The sequence below is a fragment of the Pogoniulus pusillus genome, chromosome 4 (assembly GCF_015220805.1).
Source record: "Pogoniulus pusillus isolate bPogPus1 chromosome 4, bPogPus1.pri, whole genome shotgun sequence".
Taxonomy (NCBI): Eukaryota; Metazoa; Chordata; class Aves; order Piciformes; family Lybiidae; genus Pogoniulus; species Pogoniulus pusillus.
In genome coordinates this window covers 12,002,387-12,017,792 of record NC_087267.1, presented here as the reverse complement: position 1 = coordinate 12,017,792, position 15,406 = coordinate 12,002,387, and the positions used below count along the sequence as shown (strand labels likewise).

Genomic DNA, 15,406 nt, shown 5'->3' with positions numbered 1-15,406 from the left:
GCTACGGTATTTAAAATGACACTGTATTGTAAGTTCTGCCTGGAATACTACACATCTCACATGCTGTATATCCACCTAAATGCAAACCAAAATGTGCTGCTGATCTACATATGTTTTGCTTCAAGTATGTAATACATGAGCTTACTTAAGTCAAATCATACTCAAATGCAACTGCAAGAGTACTGAGTCATTAATACTTTGCAAACAGGCCATTTCAATTCAGTCACCTAAAGGCACAGGTTAGTAGAACTATTTTCCAGGGAACAAGTAGTTACAAATAGTCCAGTGTGACAAGCCATCTGGTCTCTCAAAACTCATTTAAAAGATGATGGGGCATCTGTTTACCCATGCAATTTGAAAACAAATCCCCCCAAGGCATCCGCAGACCTAGACGCAATCTCCTCTCTTGACCAGGATATTTTCTGGTTTATGAAGATGTCACCTTCTACTTCACTACTACCACTCAAACTTACTACAGTTTGAGTAACTACTGCCAAAATGCTACAGATGTGATAAAAGTCAACTGAAAATTTAAGGAAAATCCTGAAACATTCCAAAATTCTATATGGTTCCCTCACAATGATATTTTCCTGTTCCTCATAATTATGATCTGCACATCTACAACTGTATTGCTGTATACAACTACCTGGAGGGGAGATTGTAGCCAGGAGGAGGTTGCTCTCTTCTCTCAGGTGGCCAGCACCAGAACAAGAGGACACAGCCTCAAGCTACACCAGGGGAGATTTAGGCTCGAGGTGAGGAGAAAGTTCTTCACTGAGAGAGTCATTGGACACTGGAATGGGCTGCCTGGGGAGGTGGTGGAGTCGCCGTCCCTGGGGCTGTTCAAGGCAGGATTGGACGTGGCACTTGGTGCCATGGTCTAGCCTTGAGCTCTGTGGTAAAGGGTTGGACTTGATGATCTGTGAGGTCTCTTCCAACCCTGATAATACTGTGATACTGTGTGTGATACTGTGATACAACTCTTCTGCAAACGTAGCTGAATACAGTGTTTTTCTACTCTACACTTACAGGAATTCATGTTTAGTGAGTATTACCACAAAAGAATTGCAATGATGACCTAGAAAGATATTTTCCTATTCTACAAGGAGTGAAATGATGCTGCAATATTTAAACAGCATTAACTAAACTCCACAAGATCTTCTTTGGCACAAAGTGCTACATAATGGTCCAGTATGCCACTCTGGCAGACTGGCACAACAGGCCTACCAGTGAATTTTAAAAAATACATATTTTTCAAAAGGCTGCCAAAACAAGCCAAGAGGTGTGACAGTTTGGGTATTACCCATCCTCCCCAACTCTTAGGAAATCACCCAGACTACACTCAGCCGAGCTAGAAAATAAGAATAAAGCTATTATTTACAGCTTAACACAAAATACAAGCAGATATACACAAATGTATACAAACTAAAGTAACACAGAAACACAATGTCCCTCCCAGAAACAAAGTCCCCAGGAGGGCTCCCGACCCAAACCCCCTTCTCCCTCCCTCTTTCCCTCCCTTCAGAAACAAGCAGGTCAACCCACATATATCTCACGTGATAAATCTGGAGATCTGAGGTGAGATGCCAAAAAAAAGATAAGGAGGTTAGAGAAAAAAAGGGTTAGGTGGATTAGAGAGTTAAAGGCAGTGTCAGCCACAGAGACCAGATTGCCTGAAAGAAGGTACAGCCAGAAGAGAGAGTTAAGAACTGTGTGAGAAGTGACCTTCTTATCTGCATTTTGACTAGTTGTGTTTCTCAGCAGAAAACTGAGGGATATACATTACCATTGTGTTGTTTTTTTAATTCTCACAGCTAAGGATTTAATTTCTCTCAGTAAATATTAGCCTCAAACCATCATAATAGGTTTGTATACTTCACTAAAAAGAATATGCAGAAAAGGAAATAAAATTGGATTAATTTACATAAGCTGTACAAAAAGCAATGGCTAAGATTCTAGTATACTAAAAACCAACCAAAGAAAAACTCCAAACAGCAACAACAAAAACAATCAAAAACAAACAAAAACCAATTCCAATAAGGTTTTTAGAAAATATAACAAATAGCAACATGTACTTAAATTTCTCCATTTTTTAAAATCCCTCATTTCCCCAAGTTGCAGGAAATAAAATCTTCATCTGCTAAGAGATGAGAGCAAAGCTTCTTGTAAGGGTATTCAATGAAGCACATAAAGACCTAACAGAAGCAAGTTGATGCTAAAAGGATTAAAACCAGAATATACCAGGAAAAGCTGCACAGCTGAAACTCCTACAGTCTGTCTACAGCTGCTACTGAAACAACACCTACAATCTCCCACAGGAAACATGAGGGAACAGAAAGCAGAAAACAAGCAAAAATCAGACAATGCATAATTGATGCAAATTGTCTGATCTTCTCATTGGAAAAGAGGGTGTATAAGGAAAAAAGACGTGGGTAGTGAGCTGCAGTTTCACCTCACTGACCAGTTATCATTAATCCAGCATTACCTTGCTGAGAAGAAAGATTTCTTTTATGTAAAGATGACATACTTCTGCTATGCTGGGACTGGTGGAAAGGATAGGCTTTGCTTCTTTCAGGAGAGTAGCTCCTGCTACTGACACTAGAGCCAGATCTGCTGTGTGGAGAACCCCTTCGGCTCCCTGGTGATTCCCTGAAGAAAGGCGAGTCCCTCCTGTGTGGGGATCGCTGTCTCATATAGTGAGAAGGATAGAAGTTTTTTCTTCTGAAGCCATCTCTGAAGCCATCCCTTTGAAGACAGAAAAATAAAAGTTATTTCATCACCCTTCTAATGTTTGCACAACACCAGTAGATAATGCAATGGCAGCATTCTGTGCTTGATAAATACAAACAGCTTAACTGTCATCTGCAGAACACAGCTGAAATCTTCAGTCTTGTTAAGAGTACTAGGCAACAAATGAAAAATCACAGGAGAGTAGGAAGAATATTTTTTTTTCCAGTTTTGATTCAAGTATTTAATCTCTGGAAGCTAATTTTTTGTATTTCTTGATAACGTAGCAAAAATTGAAAGAGACATATTCAAGAGATTGGAACTTTCAATTTTTATCTACGCAGGATCACTCCATACCTCACCTGGAAAGTAAGCCTTCATTTACAGTATCTGAAAATGAATGTGCAAATATTGATCACACCATTCAGATGTTTTTCAGATCTGTTTTTCTCTTATCCTTATTTTCAAGGGACTATATGCCTCATTTGATTTCACATACCTTGCTATGGGAAATGCCACTGAGGGATTTCAGTTTGTATCTACCAAAACAAAACTAAAACTGCAGAATATCTATCTGCATGCCTATGTATTCAGACAAGGTCAAACCCTGAATGAATATATTAAGATTTATACTGCTAAAAAGTGTCTTTCATAATACACAGTTTTGAACTTTATTACAGACACATTCACTATCACACAAAACCCAGATGATTTTAAACTGCATTCAGTAAACACCAAAACCTTCTACTAAATGTATATATTTTTCCTCTGGACCATACCCCAAATATCTTTTTTTGCCTGCAAATTTTATTAGCATATGTAAAGGTCAAAAAAACACTAACAAGTTCAACTTTCCTTGGAGAACCTCAAAGCTAACAAACATGCAAGTGAACACCTACTGAATCTAGACTTGTGATAGTAGTCTTGGTCAGAAGACATGTTGCTAAGAGAAGTGAGTACTTCTCAGCTCCTCCACAGCATTGCTAAGTAAAAATAAAGACTTCACCGCATTTAAAGTAAGCCAGAAGGTACTCAGTTCACTGCTTCACTTCCCTATTTCTCATCATAGTCCACTATTTGAAATAAGGGAACATCTCACAAAGATGTGCAAAGATCTAGTGGTCTCATTTAAGTACAATGTAGGTATCCCCAATTTTATGTTGGTGGAGAAAAGGTAAAAAAGCTCTCTAGTGTATCATCTTCACAGAGAGAGTGATTTGCCATTGGAATGGGCTGCCCAGGGAGGTGGTGGAGTCACCGCCCCTGGAGGTGTTCAAGAAAAGCCTGAATGAGGCACTTGGTGCCATGGTCTAGTTGACTGGATAGGGCTGGGTGCTAGGTTGCACTGGATGATCTTGGAGGTCTCTTCCAACCTGGTTGATTCTATGATTCTGTGATTCTATCACATGGTACAGGCCCTTATTTGTGACTGGTAACAAGGGATTTCTGCCTGTCAAACATGTTTTGGATTATTGAAACTACATAGGTAGCATCCACAGTAATACAAACCCTAAGCCATTGATGGGTTTTATATGATACTTATTATTTTTTTTCATGGAATGCTTTCCACATACATGAGTGGTTCTGCTTTAGAGCATAAACATCCCACAAACGACACAGAGGTAACACTGAAACAGAAAAATCACTGGGGCAGAGATGTAGCTAGTAAAAACACAGACAATCCTTCAGTTTATTTCTCCAACTCCAGATGGAATATATTATCAGAAAAATCAAACATCTCTTTATCTTGAAAACTTTCCTACAAAATTAATAGCTCTCAGGCATCCCAACTTTCAGTAAAATGCCAGTGAAGCAAGCCAGCTTTTACAATTAAATAGTTATTTCACTGTTAACAGCCCACTGGCCTCCTACAGCTATCTTATCTTACAAAGCCCCTTCCTTCAAAGGTTGACATAGCAAAACTCATACAAGGCAATGTTACACAGATTTGTGCCTAACAGTTGTGCTATAAAACAATATTAATTTGCTTTCTAGACATTTTTTTCTTCTGTTTACTGCAACACTTTCTTCTTCCCAACCAATCCAGTAAAAGAAACAATTAAGGAATTGTTAAACACTACTGTGTTTAATAACCTCTACACAGTAGCCGTTGTATAGATGCTTTCATTAAAGAACAAAGCATCTCAAAATACACAGAAGCATAATCTTCCTGCTTTCTTCAAAGGCCTAAGAGCAAGGTGCTCAACTTTGGACACTACTTTTTACGCAGATTGAGAGTTAAAAAAGAGACTTTCCAAAAGGAAATAACTGAAATTATCAGGCACTGAGAAAATAGCTTTCATGACGAACCAGCCAAATCCCTTTGTCCACTTATATTCAATAAAAAATAATCTAAAGAGGCCAGGTGAGTTCTCATACCTATGAGGTGCAGCCAAAAAAGAGACAACATGTTATTTACACTACATGTATGAGCATTTTATGTAGCAATATAGTTCAGACTTTAAGAATACCAGAAATATTAGCTTTGCACTGAACTTGTCTATTAAAAAAACTCAACTACTTAAGTAAAGAACATATTCACCAAAAATTTATCATGAATTAGTTAGGTACAGTACATTTTTTCTTCAGTTTCCTTCTCAATCTCTCTCTCTTTAAATAATATTGTTTATTTTTAAAGCATAAGCTTTCTGGCAGAGCAGTACACCACTTTTATGCCTTAAACACGTTTTTATGACCAAGTTATTAAGTCCTAGTATACAGAGGAGTTTATTATGGAAATGTTTACAGAGCTCCAGCTACCACACACATACAATAAATGCTCAAATATCCACATAAGTATTTACAAAATAACAGTGAAACATATTTTTAAAACAGGAAAACACTCTAAAGACACTTTCTATTTTCACTTTCATTTTTTAACATTTTAATTTCATGACTCCATGCTCATTCTTAACTGGACCCTATCTCATAGGGAACACTCAAGCCATCAACTACATAGCAAATCTGCTTTGGACAGGACAGCATTTGTGATGTTTTCCATAAATATAACAAACTACACTGAACAGAACAAAATAAGCATTGTTTTCTCTTGCCCTCCCCCTTAAGTATTTAAGCTAACATACACCTGCAATTTGGCAATGAAGGACTCAATTCAGGAAAGCAGTTAAGCACATGCTTCAGATTCCAACACATACTCAAAAGGTTTATTGAGCAGGGACAATATTTAATAGATACAAAGTTCTGTGCTCAGTTATGACTTTAAAATAGAACTACTGCCCTTAGTAACAAACACAGGATTAATGCCTTTTATATAGAATCCCTCTTATCTTTATACTTCTTATTCATGCCTCACACTTAATTCTGAAAGAACAGTTTAGTTGACTCAGCAATATTAGCAGGAAGTATTAGCGTGCTCAATCTCCACAAAACTTGACCATTAAATTCTTACTAAAGTTGATAATCTTGGCTGAGCTCCTGAAAATTTAAAAGTAAACAACCATACCCTGAGACACCATCCACTAAAGACAGCTGAGGGAAGAGCATGAGCCCAAAAGTCATTTCAGTTAACCATCAGTTTCCTGGAGGAACACAAATACAGATTGGGCAAAGGGTACAGCTTTCTGCACAGCAGGAGACCGAAAGAACACAACGCAGGGCAGATTTGAATTGCCAAAGGATCAGAGACACCACCATTCCTATGCCTCTTAATTTACAAAATGGAGTAGAACAGCTTCAGCTATGTGAAACAAGCACAACTAGGGTGTCAGTTTTACATTCTAAGAGTATATAACAGCAAGATTCAGACACCTGCTGATGTGAAACGCCCAAGAATGGGCATGTACTTCTGCACATGAAAGCACATCACATGCACATCTTGTTTCTAAGAGGAATCTTGCTTTGCTCTTGTTGAATTCATGCTACTGGGCAACTGTGTGCAATACTTCATGCTCACTATTCTCTTGGATTTCTACATCCCAAGAGAGACATCCATCTTATCAACTAAAACATTAATCTGTGATATGGTTCAGCCACAGAGCACATAACTCACATTTTTGACACTGCACTAAAGAGACTGGCAACTCAACAGCATATCACGGTGGAGCAGAAACTGGAGGTTTTTCCAGTAACTCACAAGTGAGTGCAATTTATCACCTAGATAAAAGTCAGTAGAGAAGTTTATGTGACCCCCTCCATCTAAGAAAGATTATTGTCCAAGACCTTACACACTCCATTTATGTGCTTGGGCTTGGTTACTTGCCCAAAAATAACTCAAACAATGTTATAAACAAATTAAAGAAATTATACATACCTCCTAAGACACCAGATTTCAGTGCAGAGATAAGACAAAACTTGAACCTTACTTAACTCAATGCACTTTCTGTGTCACAAAGCACAGAGGCAAGAGAAAGGCAAGGAAGAGTCAAATAAAAATAAGAAATCTCATTGCCTTCCATGTCAGGACACTGCAAAGAATAGCAGAGATATGAACATGATTCAGATGAGCCTCTCTCCCAGAACTCAACTCTGTTTCTTTCAACCCCGTGCACTGCATGTTTGTGCAACAAACCAACTTTTCACAGTAAGTCTTTAAAGCAAAACTAATCTCTTGTTATTGTCCAAAGACCTTTATGCTAATTTCTTGTAAGATCATACAGTAAATTAGACCATTGCAGAAACAAATAACTGCATCTGGTTCCACTGGCTTTCATCTGAACATCTCAAATGAGAGATTTCTTAACTAGTTTTCAATGCTTTTTGGCTAAGCAAGTAAATGCGGTACTTGTAAGTGCTATTTGCATTTGCTTTAAACTAAATTAATGTGATACACACTTGTCAGTGTAATCTTATTAACAGCTTTTTGCAGGAAAGCAAAATAAAGCAGGCATTGGAGACAGTGGGAAGTCTTGTTTAGTAGAAGGATAACTACACACACCAAATGCACAATAAATAAATAGATATATATATGTGCTTCACAATTTTTGGGCTGCATATAGTACTACTGAAATCATCATATGCAAAACCAAAACTCCATACTTGATGCCACCTGTCTATCTCAATATGAAAGATACTAAATTCATCTTTCATACATACACACATCTTGGGATGCCAAGACAGAATAGGAAATAAAAACTAAGACAACTTGAATATTACAACATTAGAGAGAACTGCCTCTGTGTCCTTTAACTGACTAGTACAACTATACACTTCAGCAGAAACTGCAAATCAGCTTACACTCCTCTTTAACCTTTAGAAAGAGATTGCAATTGTTTAGCCTGGAGGAGGCTCAGGGGAGAACTTATTGCTGTCTACAACTACCTGGAGGGTGGTTGTGGCCAGGGGGAGGTTGCTCTCTTCTCTCAGGTGGCCAGCACCAGAACAAGAGGACACAGCCTCAAGCTATGCCAGAGGAAATTAGGCTGGAGGTGAGGAGAAAGTTCTTCACCGAGAGAGTCATTGTCTACTGGAATGGGCTGCCTGGGGAGGTGGTGGAGTCGCCATCCCTGGAGCTGTTCAAGGCAGGATTGGACGTGGCACTTGGTGCCATGGTCTAGCCTTGAGCTCTGTGGTAAAGGGTTGGACTTGATGATCTATGAGGTCTCTTCCAACCTTGGTGATACTGTGAAGAGTACCTTCTTTTCTACTGTTATCAATTATGTACTTGAATAAATTTGCTGGAATGCAAGTCCACACAACAAACTCTCCAGGTTTTTTTCCTGATACCTTAAGAGACCAGAGAAAGTGGTCATCATTACTGCCTTTAAAATGGGGGAAGATTTTTGCAGGCTTTTCTCTGAGGATTTTGGGGAGGCTGGTGTTGTTTAGGGTTGTTTTTTTGTTGTTGTTTATTTTAAAAAACTTCAAAGGCAGTGTTTGCCAAGCAATTTGATGTAGGCAAGCATTTGTCTAATAAACAAAGTAACTGAAAAAAAGAAGGACATATTTTTGGACTACATTTTTAGGGAATCATGTTTAGCAAGCTATTGCTCTTTTTCCAAAAAGCTATCTTCAAAATTCTTAAACAAAATGACCCAGAAAAAAGGAAATACCTGCTTAAAGGGGCTCCTAAAGCCTTACATCGGTGTGTAGCAGAACACTGTTACTGATACTTAAGAGAAAGCAACAAGCAATGCACTGTAGTTCTGTGCACCAATTTGATCAACCCTTGATTGGCTTTCCAACACTATCAACAAAAACAAAGGAAAAGAGCAAGTTGTGGAACAGGTTTGTAAGTAGTAATACTTTATGTCAGTAATGCTGACACACAATACCCTTACTATATTTAGTTATTTTCTCTTTCCAAATCTCTAATGAGGTCTATAAATCAGAAAAGCACCCCATTTTCCCTTTTATCAGGAAAATGCTCCCAAAATCACTGTATTTTTTTATCTTCAAAACAAGATTTGAAGCAATTAGGTCACATAAGTTTCATTTGTATCACTATTAGAAAACTTTGGGGAACAAGCAGACTTCTGTATAGCAAATTTAGCAAACCACATCTGCTTTTTTACTTCTCAAGATAAAAGACATTATGTATATGGGAAAAAAGTACTTCATTGTACATGTTTTGTTCTTCCTTTTATCTCATTCCTTCCTGTCAAGTATGGAGTTTGCTCAAAATTAGAAACCCCAGAAATTTCCTCTTATAAATTATTCAGCCATGTAGCTTTATCTTTTTTCTTCTCTAGTTCACTTTTTCTTTTTGATCCTGCTTCCTCCTTCCAGCCCTTGGTACAAGAGGCAAACTACAATGTTGTGTTCAAGGCTGGGTGAGGCACTTAGTGACATGGTCTAGTTAATTGGGTGGGGCTGGGTGATAGGTTGGACCGGATGATCTTGGAGGTCTCTTCCAACCTGGCTGATCCTATGATTCCATGATTACAGTTTATAGCCACTGTAACACCCATTCATTCTTTTTGACCCCTCCTTTTTTTTATTTTTAAGGCAATTTCCTATACATTATATGTATACTTCTTACTAAACACATTTACTAAAGACAGAGACAAGCTATGCTACTTGAGTAAATTCCTTAGTAAAAGGTGTTTTGCAACTACCTTATGTCCTCAGTCACTTTAGTGACTTACTAGTGGTTAACTTCAGAGTGTGGCTCCACAGAAGTCACACTGACACAAAATGGTGCTGCTGTAATCCCAATCTTAATCTTCCCGGAATTCACATTTCCATTCCTTGCTTAACCTGGCATGGATATTTTCTCTCAGGAAATCAAACTAGTAGATAATTATTTAATTCACTATGGAGGATTAGCATGCAGGGCCAGCTCACTAAAGCATACAAACACCTAAAAGCAGTATCAAGAAAAAGGAAGGACTGGAATGATACCAGCTCAGATAGCTTTAACCTGATGTGGAAATAGAATTTTACTGTAGAAGATCAGTCTCATTGCAACATTCATGAATTTAATTATTTCTGAGAAATAAAACAGGTCCCTTGGCAGTATTTTAGAGTAGTTAAAGTTAGCATCAGTAAGACTCAAATGAAGCAATACTTTTTGTTCTTCAAGAAATAACAGACTTGCATATCTCACCAACATTGAAAATACAACATTCTGGCTGTGAGTAATAAATGTAGATTTAAATATTTGTTTATAAAAATAATGCTGTTTAATTGTGATACGTTTTAGTAAAGAATAAAATTAACAGTAGCTGAATAGGTTAAGAAGTTAATGAATTGTTTTCTCATTTCAGTCTCTTCTGCTAACATAATATTTTGCCATGCAAAGTTCTAAAAAAATGCACTGAGTATAGAAACTGCAGAACACATATTGAGTCTGCTGCCTCCTCAAAGCTCAATTAGTTTGCCCCTCTGCTCTGGTGAGACCCCACCTGCAGTACGATGTCCAGCTCTGAAGTTCTCAGTACAAGACATGGACCTGTTGGAATGTGTCTAGAGGAGGGCCACAAAAATGATGCGAGAGATGCAAGACCTCTCCTATGAGGACTGCATGAGGGAGTTGTTCAGCCCAGAGAAGAGAATGCTCTGGAACAACCCTACTGTGGCCTTTTGATACTTAAAGGGGGCCTACAAGAAAAATGGAGACAGACTTTATAGTATGCCTTGTAGCCCTGTAATGGTAGGACAAGGATAATGGTTTTAAACTAAAAAAGGGCAGACTTAGACTACATATAAGATTTCTTTTTCACAATGGTGTTTGAAACACTGGAACAGGTTGCCCAGAGAGGTAGCAGATGCTCTATCCCTGAAAACATTCCAAGTAATGTTGGACCATGCTCACTGGGCTCTATGTAACCTGATCTAGTTGAATTATGTCCCTGCTCACTGCAGAGAGTTTGGAGTAGATGACTTTCAAAAACCCCTTCCAATCTAAACCATTCTATCATCAAGCCAACACATTAAAATATCTTTCCCTATCTACATTCAAATTCATAAACATGCTCCCAAACATCATTTCCAAAACCATTAGGCATACTAGACCAGGTAAGGTAGAACTTCACTTAACATATGTAATTGCTCAGAGTCAGATTTCAGAAAACAATTACATTGCCACAGCTGGCTGACACAACAATGCTGCACTTCATGGTATCAATACTCAGTTCCACATCAACAAAGCCATTTGTTATCAACTTACAAACTAATACTACAAGCTGCATATGTGAAGAAAGAACTTCATATGATTATGCAAATATATAGCATGAACAAATGTCAAGACTAACATTACAAATTACTTACTGGTGTGCAAAAATAGAATCACCTTTTAGTAATAATGCTAATTCCATGAGAATTGCTTTACTGATGGAAACTTACTCAGTTGTAGATCATAACACACTCAAACAGCAGCATGTAGAAATGGCATACAAAAAAACCTTCTTTGCAGCAAAATGATTAACAAAAGCATTCTTATACTGTCAACAGCACCAAATCTTTCCCCCTCCTTTACCATATCATAGCATTTGCACCCTCTCTTGATGGGAATTAAATTCCCTGGAATGTTTGGTATATTTAAAACGTAACAAACAGAGTTTACCTTCCCAAGAGAAATTACATAAGAATCCTATGCTCCCCAGCGTGAGAAAGCCATGACTACACTCAAAAAGACATTTCATTGGCTGTTCATAGGAGTCCTCTGGACTCTAAGAGACTCCCTTCTGTTTCCCTCTCCCACAGTCTCCCAGTACCTAACTGTTTTTCAACATATTTCTTAGGAAAACTTTCCAGAACAACCAAGTGCTACCCATGGGTGTTTGCCTCATTATATCTCAATACAGCACTAACTTGTTGTTTTGATACCATCTAACACCCTATTATAATGCTAGCTATAAAACTGCTGACAAGACCTTACAAAGCAAAGGCACAGAATCTCATTTTCAGGCTTGCTGCCCTATCATACACCATAAACAGAGAATCTCTTATGAATTATGAGCTTTATGTAAACATCACTAAGAAGAAAATAATAATTTTCCTAAAATGTGACTTAATAAATTCATGTCACCACAAAATCTGAGTTTGCACATGCTAGTGCATTTTTCCTTACATGTACATAACATACTAATAGCTGTGGTAAACTTTCCTATAATGACCACTGTTAAAAAACAGAATGACACCTATGTTGTTTGACAATTTAGCTGCAGTGGGGAACAGATACACATGTAATAAGCCACAGATCCTGAAAACATGACATAGCTTTGGTAAAAAACCAACTTAGATAAACACATGATAACAACTGAGAACTGCCATGATGAGAACTTCTAGGGTTTCTGTTACCAAATTTGGTATATTTACTGCTCACTACTTACAAATCTGTTTTTTGCTTAACTGCTCCTCATTCAACAATAGTTCAGTTTGTGTTTTTAAGACTAAAAATGTTTGAGACAACTGCAACTACCTGTCTTTAGTCGAAAGCATGCTTTGTCAATCTGTTTGAGAATTCATACAGACCATATTTAAATGCAACTGAAACATTTCAAAAGACCAAAGCATAAAAAACAGAATCAGACTGAAAATTGTAATTATGTTCTTCAAAAACAAGCTTACTGAGTTGTTGCTTATGCCTCTCAGCAGGAGTTAAAGCTACGACTTAGAATTGGTCTACATTTCACATAATGGCTAAACGCTACCGCACGAGGCTACACATTCACAAGCTCAGTAGAAAAAAGCTAAAATAATGAGGTAGAGTGAAGTCCTACTAATTTGACAATTCCCCTGTAGAAGAAAAGTTTTAATATTTTGACTAGAAAAAAACAAAGCTTTCATTACATCATTCTAGTATGAAACGGAGCAGTCAGAACTGCAGTCAGAACTTTCTGTAACCTGTAACAGTCAGAGGAGTCTCTCACTAGCTAAGAAGAAAAAAGGGAAAAAACAAATAAACAAAAAAAAACCCCAAAACTCAGACTCATGGCAGAGAATGCAGGATCCTGGCTGAATGGCAGGAACACTGTCACTGACATCAGAAGTTCATCAGGAGAAATGATTAAGATAAAAAGAAAATAAATAATCAATACAGCATACATTATGACTTTGAAGTTTCAGTTTCTCCCCCTCAACCTCAGAGGTAAGCAATTAAATCAGAGTTCTGTGAGACCTTCTATAAAAGGAACAAAATTAGCAGTAAGTAATTTTTGAAAGCAAACATCTTTTTTTTAGAATTGACATGCGAAATGCTGCAAGGAAACGAAACAGAACCTCCACAAAGATCACAGTCAAACATTATGCAAATAAAAACATTTTAAAATTAAAATCAATCACTGAACGACAACCAGCTGCCAGTGAAAGCAACATTCACCCTGCAGAATAACCCCAAAACTAGCTGAAACATGCAAAAAACTGCAGTTGAAAATAAGAGCACCTCTTTCCCTATTTTTGCATTATAGAGTGGGTGCAAAACAATTCTATAACTGAAACATAGAATCAACCAGGTTGGAAGAGACCTCCAAAATCATCCAGTCCAACCTACTCCCCAGCCCTATCCAGTCAACTAGACCATGAAGCCCTGCTCATCACTCTTTTCTTTCTTCCCCATTCCCTCAAGTGACAAATATTTCTGTAGAGTGGCAGCAGTGTTGCTTTGAGTGAAATTTCTAGTGTAATCCTAGCAAGTCCCACCAACTTAAGTAAAGGCAGAATCTCAGTTTGACAAAGTATTTTCAGACAGAAAACAAGTAGTGCACTCACATACAGTTTTAAGTCTCTGGATTCTGATTTAAATAAATCAAAGAGATGCATTACAGTAACAAAATCAGACTTATCTGAATTGAGACTTTTTTTCCACTTTCAGTTGCAATGACCTGCAATAGCAGTCAGTTTTGAACTGTTCTTAATTATACATAGCCTTTAGTACAGGGAAATTTTCAAATGCTGTTATCTGCATGAAAAGACCCTAGTCTTTAAAACCTATCAAAAATAAACTCCCATGTCCCAAGAGAACTCAAAGCATTAGTAATACGGTTAGACACAGAGAATATGGCCAAGTAAGAGCAGTAAAACGATAAACCGTAAATCTTTGTTTCTGAAGCAGTTGTCCCAAGCACAAAAGAGACAAAGAGATGGTGGAGCAGAAAACAGCTCTCAAAAGAAAATGTAGCAACTACTGAATCAGTAAGACTGCTGCATAAAACACCTGCCTGAACATGAGCCAGCAGTGTGCCCAGGTGGCCAAGAGAGCCAGTGGCATCCTGGCCTGCATCAGGAATGGTGTGGCCAGCAGGAGCAGGGAGGTCATTCTGCCCCTGTACTCTGCACTGGTCAGACCACACCTCGAGTACTGCATTCAGTTCTGGGCCCCCCAGTTTAGGAAGGACACTGAGATGCTTGAGCGTGTCCAGAGAAGGGCGACGAGGCTGGTGAGAGGCCTCGAGCACAAGCCCTACGAGGTGAGGCTGAGGGAGCTGGGGTTGTTTAGCCTGGAGAAGAGGAGGCTCAGGGGTGACCTTATTACTGTCTACAACTACCTGAGGGGTGGTTGTGGCCAGGAGGAGGTTGCTCTCTTCTCTCAGGTGGCCAGCACCAGAACAAGAGGACACAGCCTCAGGCTGCGCCAGGGGAAATTTCGGCTCGAGGTGAGGAGGAAATTCTTCACTGAGAGAGTCATTGGACACTGGAATGGGCTGCCTGGGGAGGTGGTGGAGTCGTCATCCCTGGGGCAGTTCAAGGCAAGGTTGGATGTGGCACTTGGTGCCATGGTCTAGCCTTGGGCACTGTGGTAAAGGGTTGGACTTGATGATCTGTGAGGTCTCTTCCAACCTTGGTGATACTGTGATACTGTGATACTGTGATTAAGCGCAATATGAAGTCATTAAGTATTAAGTATAAAACAGAATCTACTTTTAAGTTATCTATTACCTACTACCTTGTTCCGAAAAGTTCTAACTGCCTTCTGCACTCTCCAAAAACTAAGTCAAAGTAAACTATTTAGCTAGCAGCCTACTATAATGGGGTTTCTGAACTAAACATTTCAACAGAGAAGCCCTTGCCTGGAGTTGTAGTCAGATACAGTAGCTCATTGTGATAGAGTCACTATAAGAAAACTATAATTTTGTATATGAATAAACAAGTTATTCTAGTGGCTTCTGTGAATATCTGAGAAGTTCAATGATCTGGCAAATGTTTTATTAATTTAAAAGGCATGTGCTAATGAATATGATTAGGAGTATACTTCTCAATCTCTGTCAAAAGAGAAACCATTTTCTTTGGAAAACTGCCATATTTATTCCCACACACACGGGGTTTTTTTAATAAAGAATGA

The 15,406-nt window shown here is 38.3% G+C and overlaps 1 protein-coding gene across 2 annotated transcripts in view; it reads right to left on the bottom strand.

Moving 5' to 3' along the window:
• Positions 1-15,406, bottom strand: part of PPHLN1 (periphilin 1) — a 74,773-nt gene that overhangs the window by 44,998 nt on the left and 14,369 nt on the right. The window contains exon 7 of one of the 2 annotated variants that reach the window (XM_064142199.1): positions 2,528-2,745. In XM_064142199.1, coding sequence (XP_063998269.1) covers positions 2,528-2,745 — 218 coding nt within the window. Of the gene's footprint in view, positions 1-2,485; positions 2,746-15,406 lie in introns of both variants that reach the window. The other variant, XM_064142198.1, reaches the window with a different exon arrangement.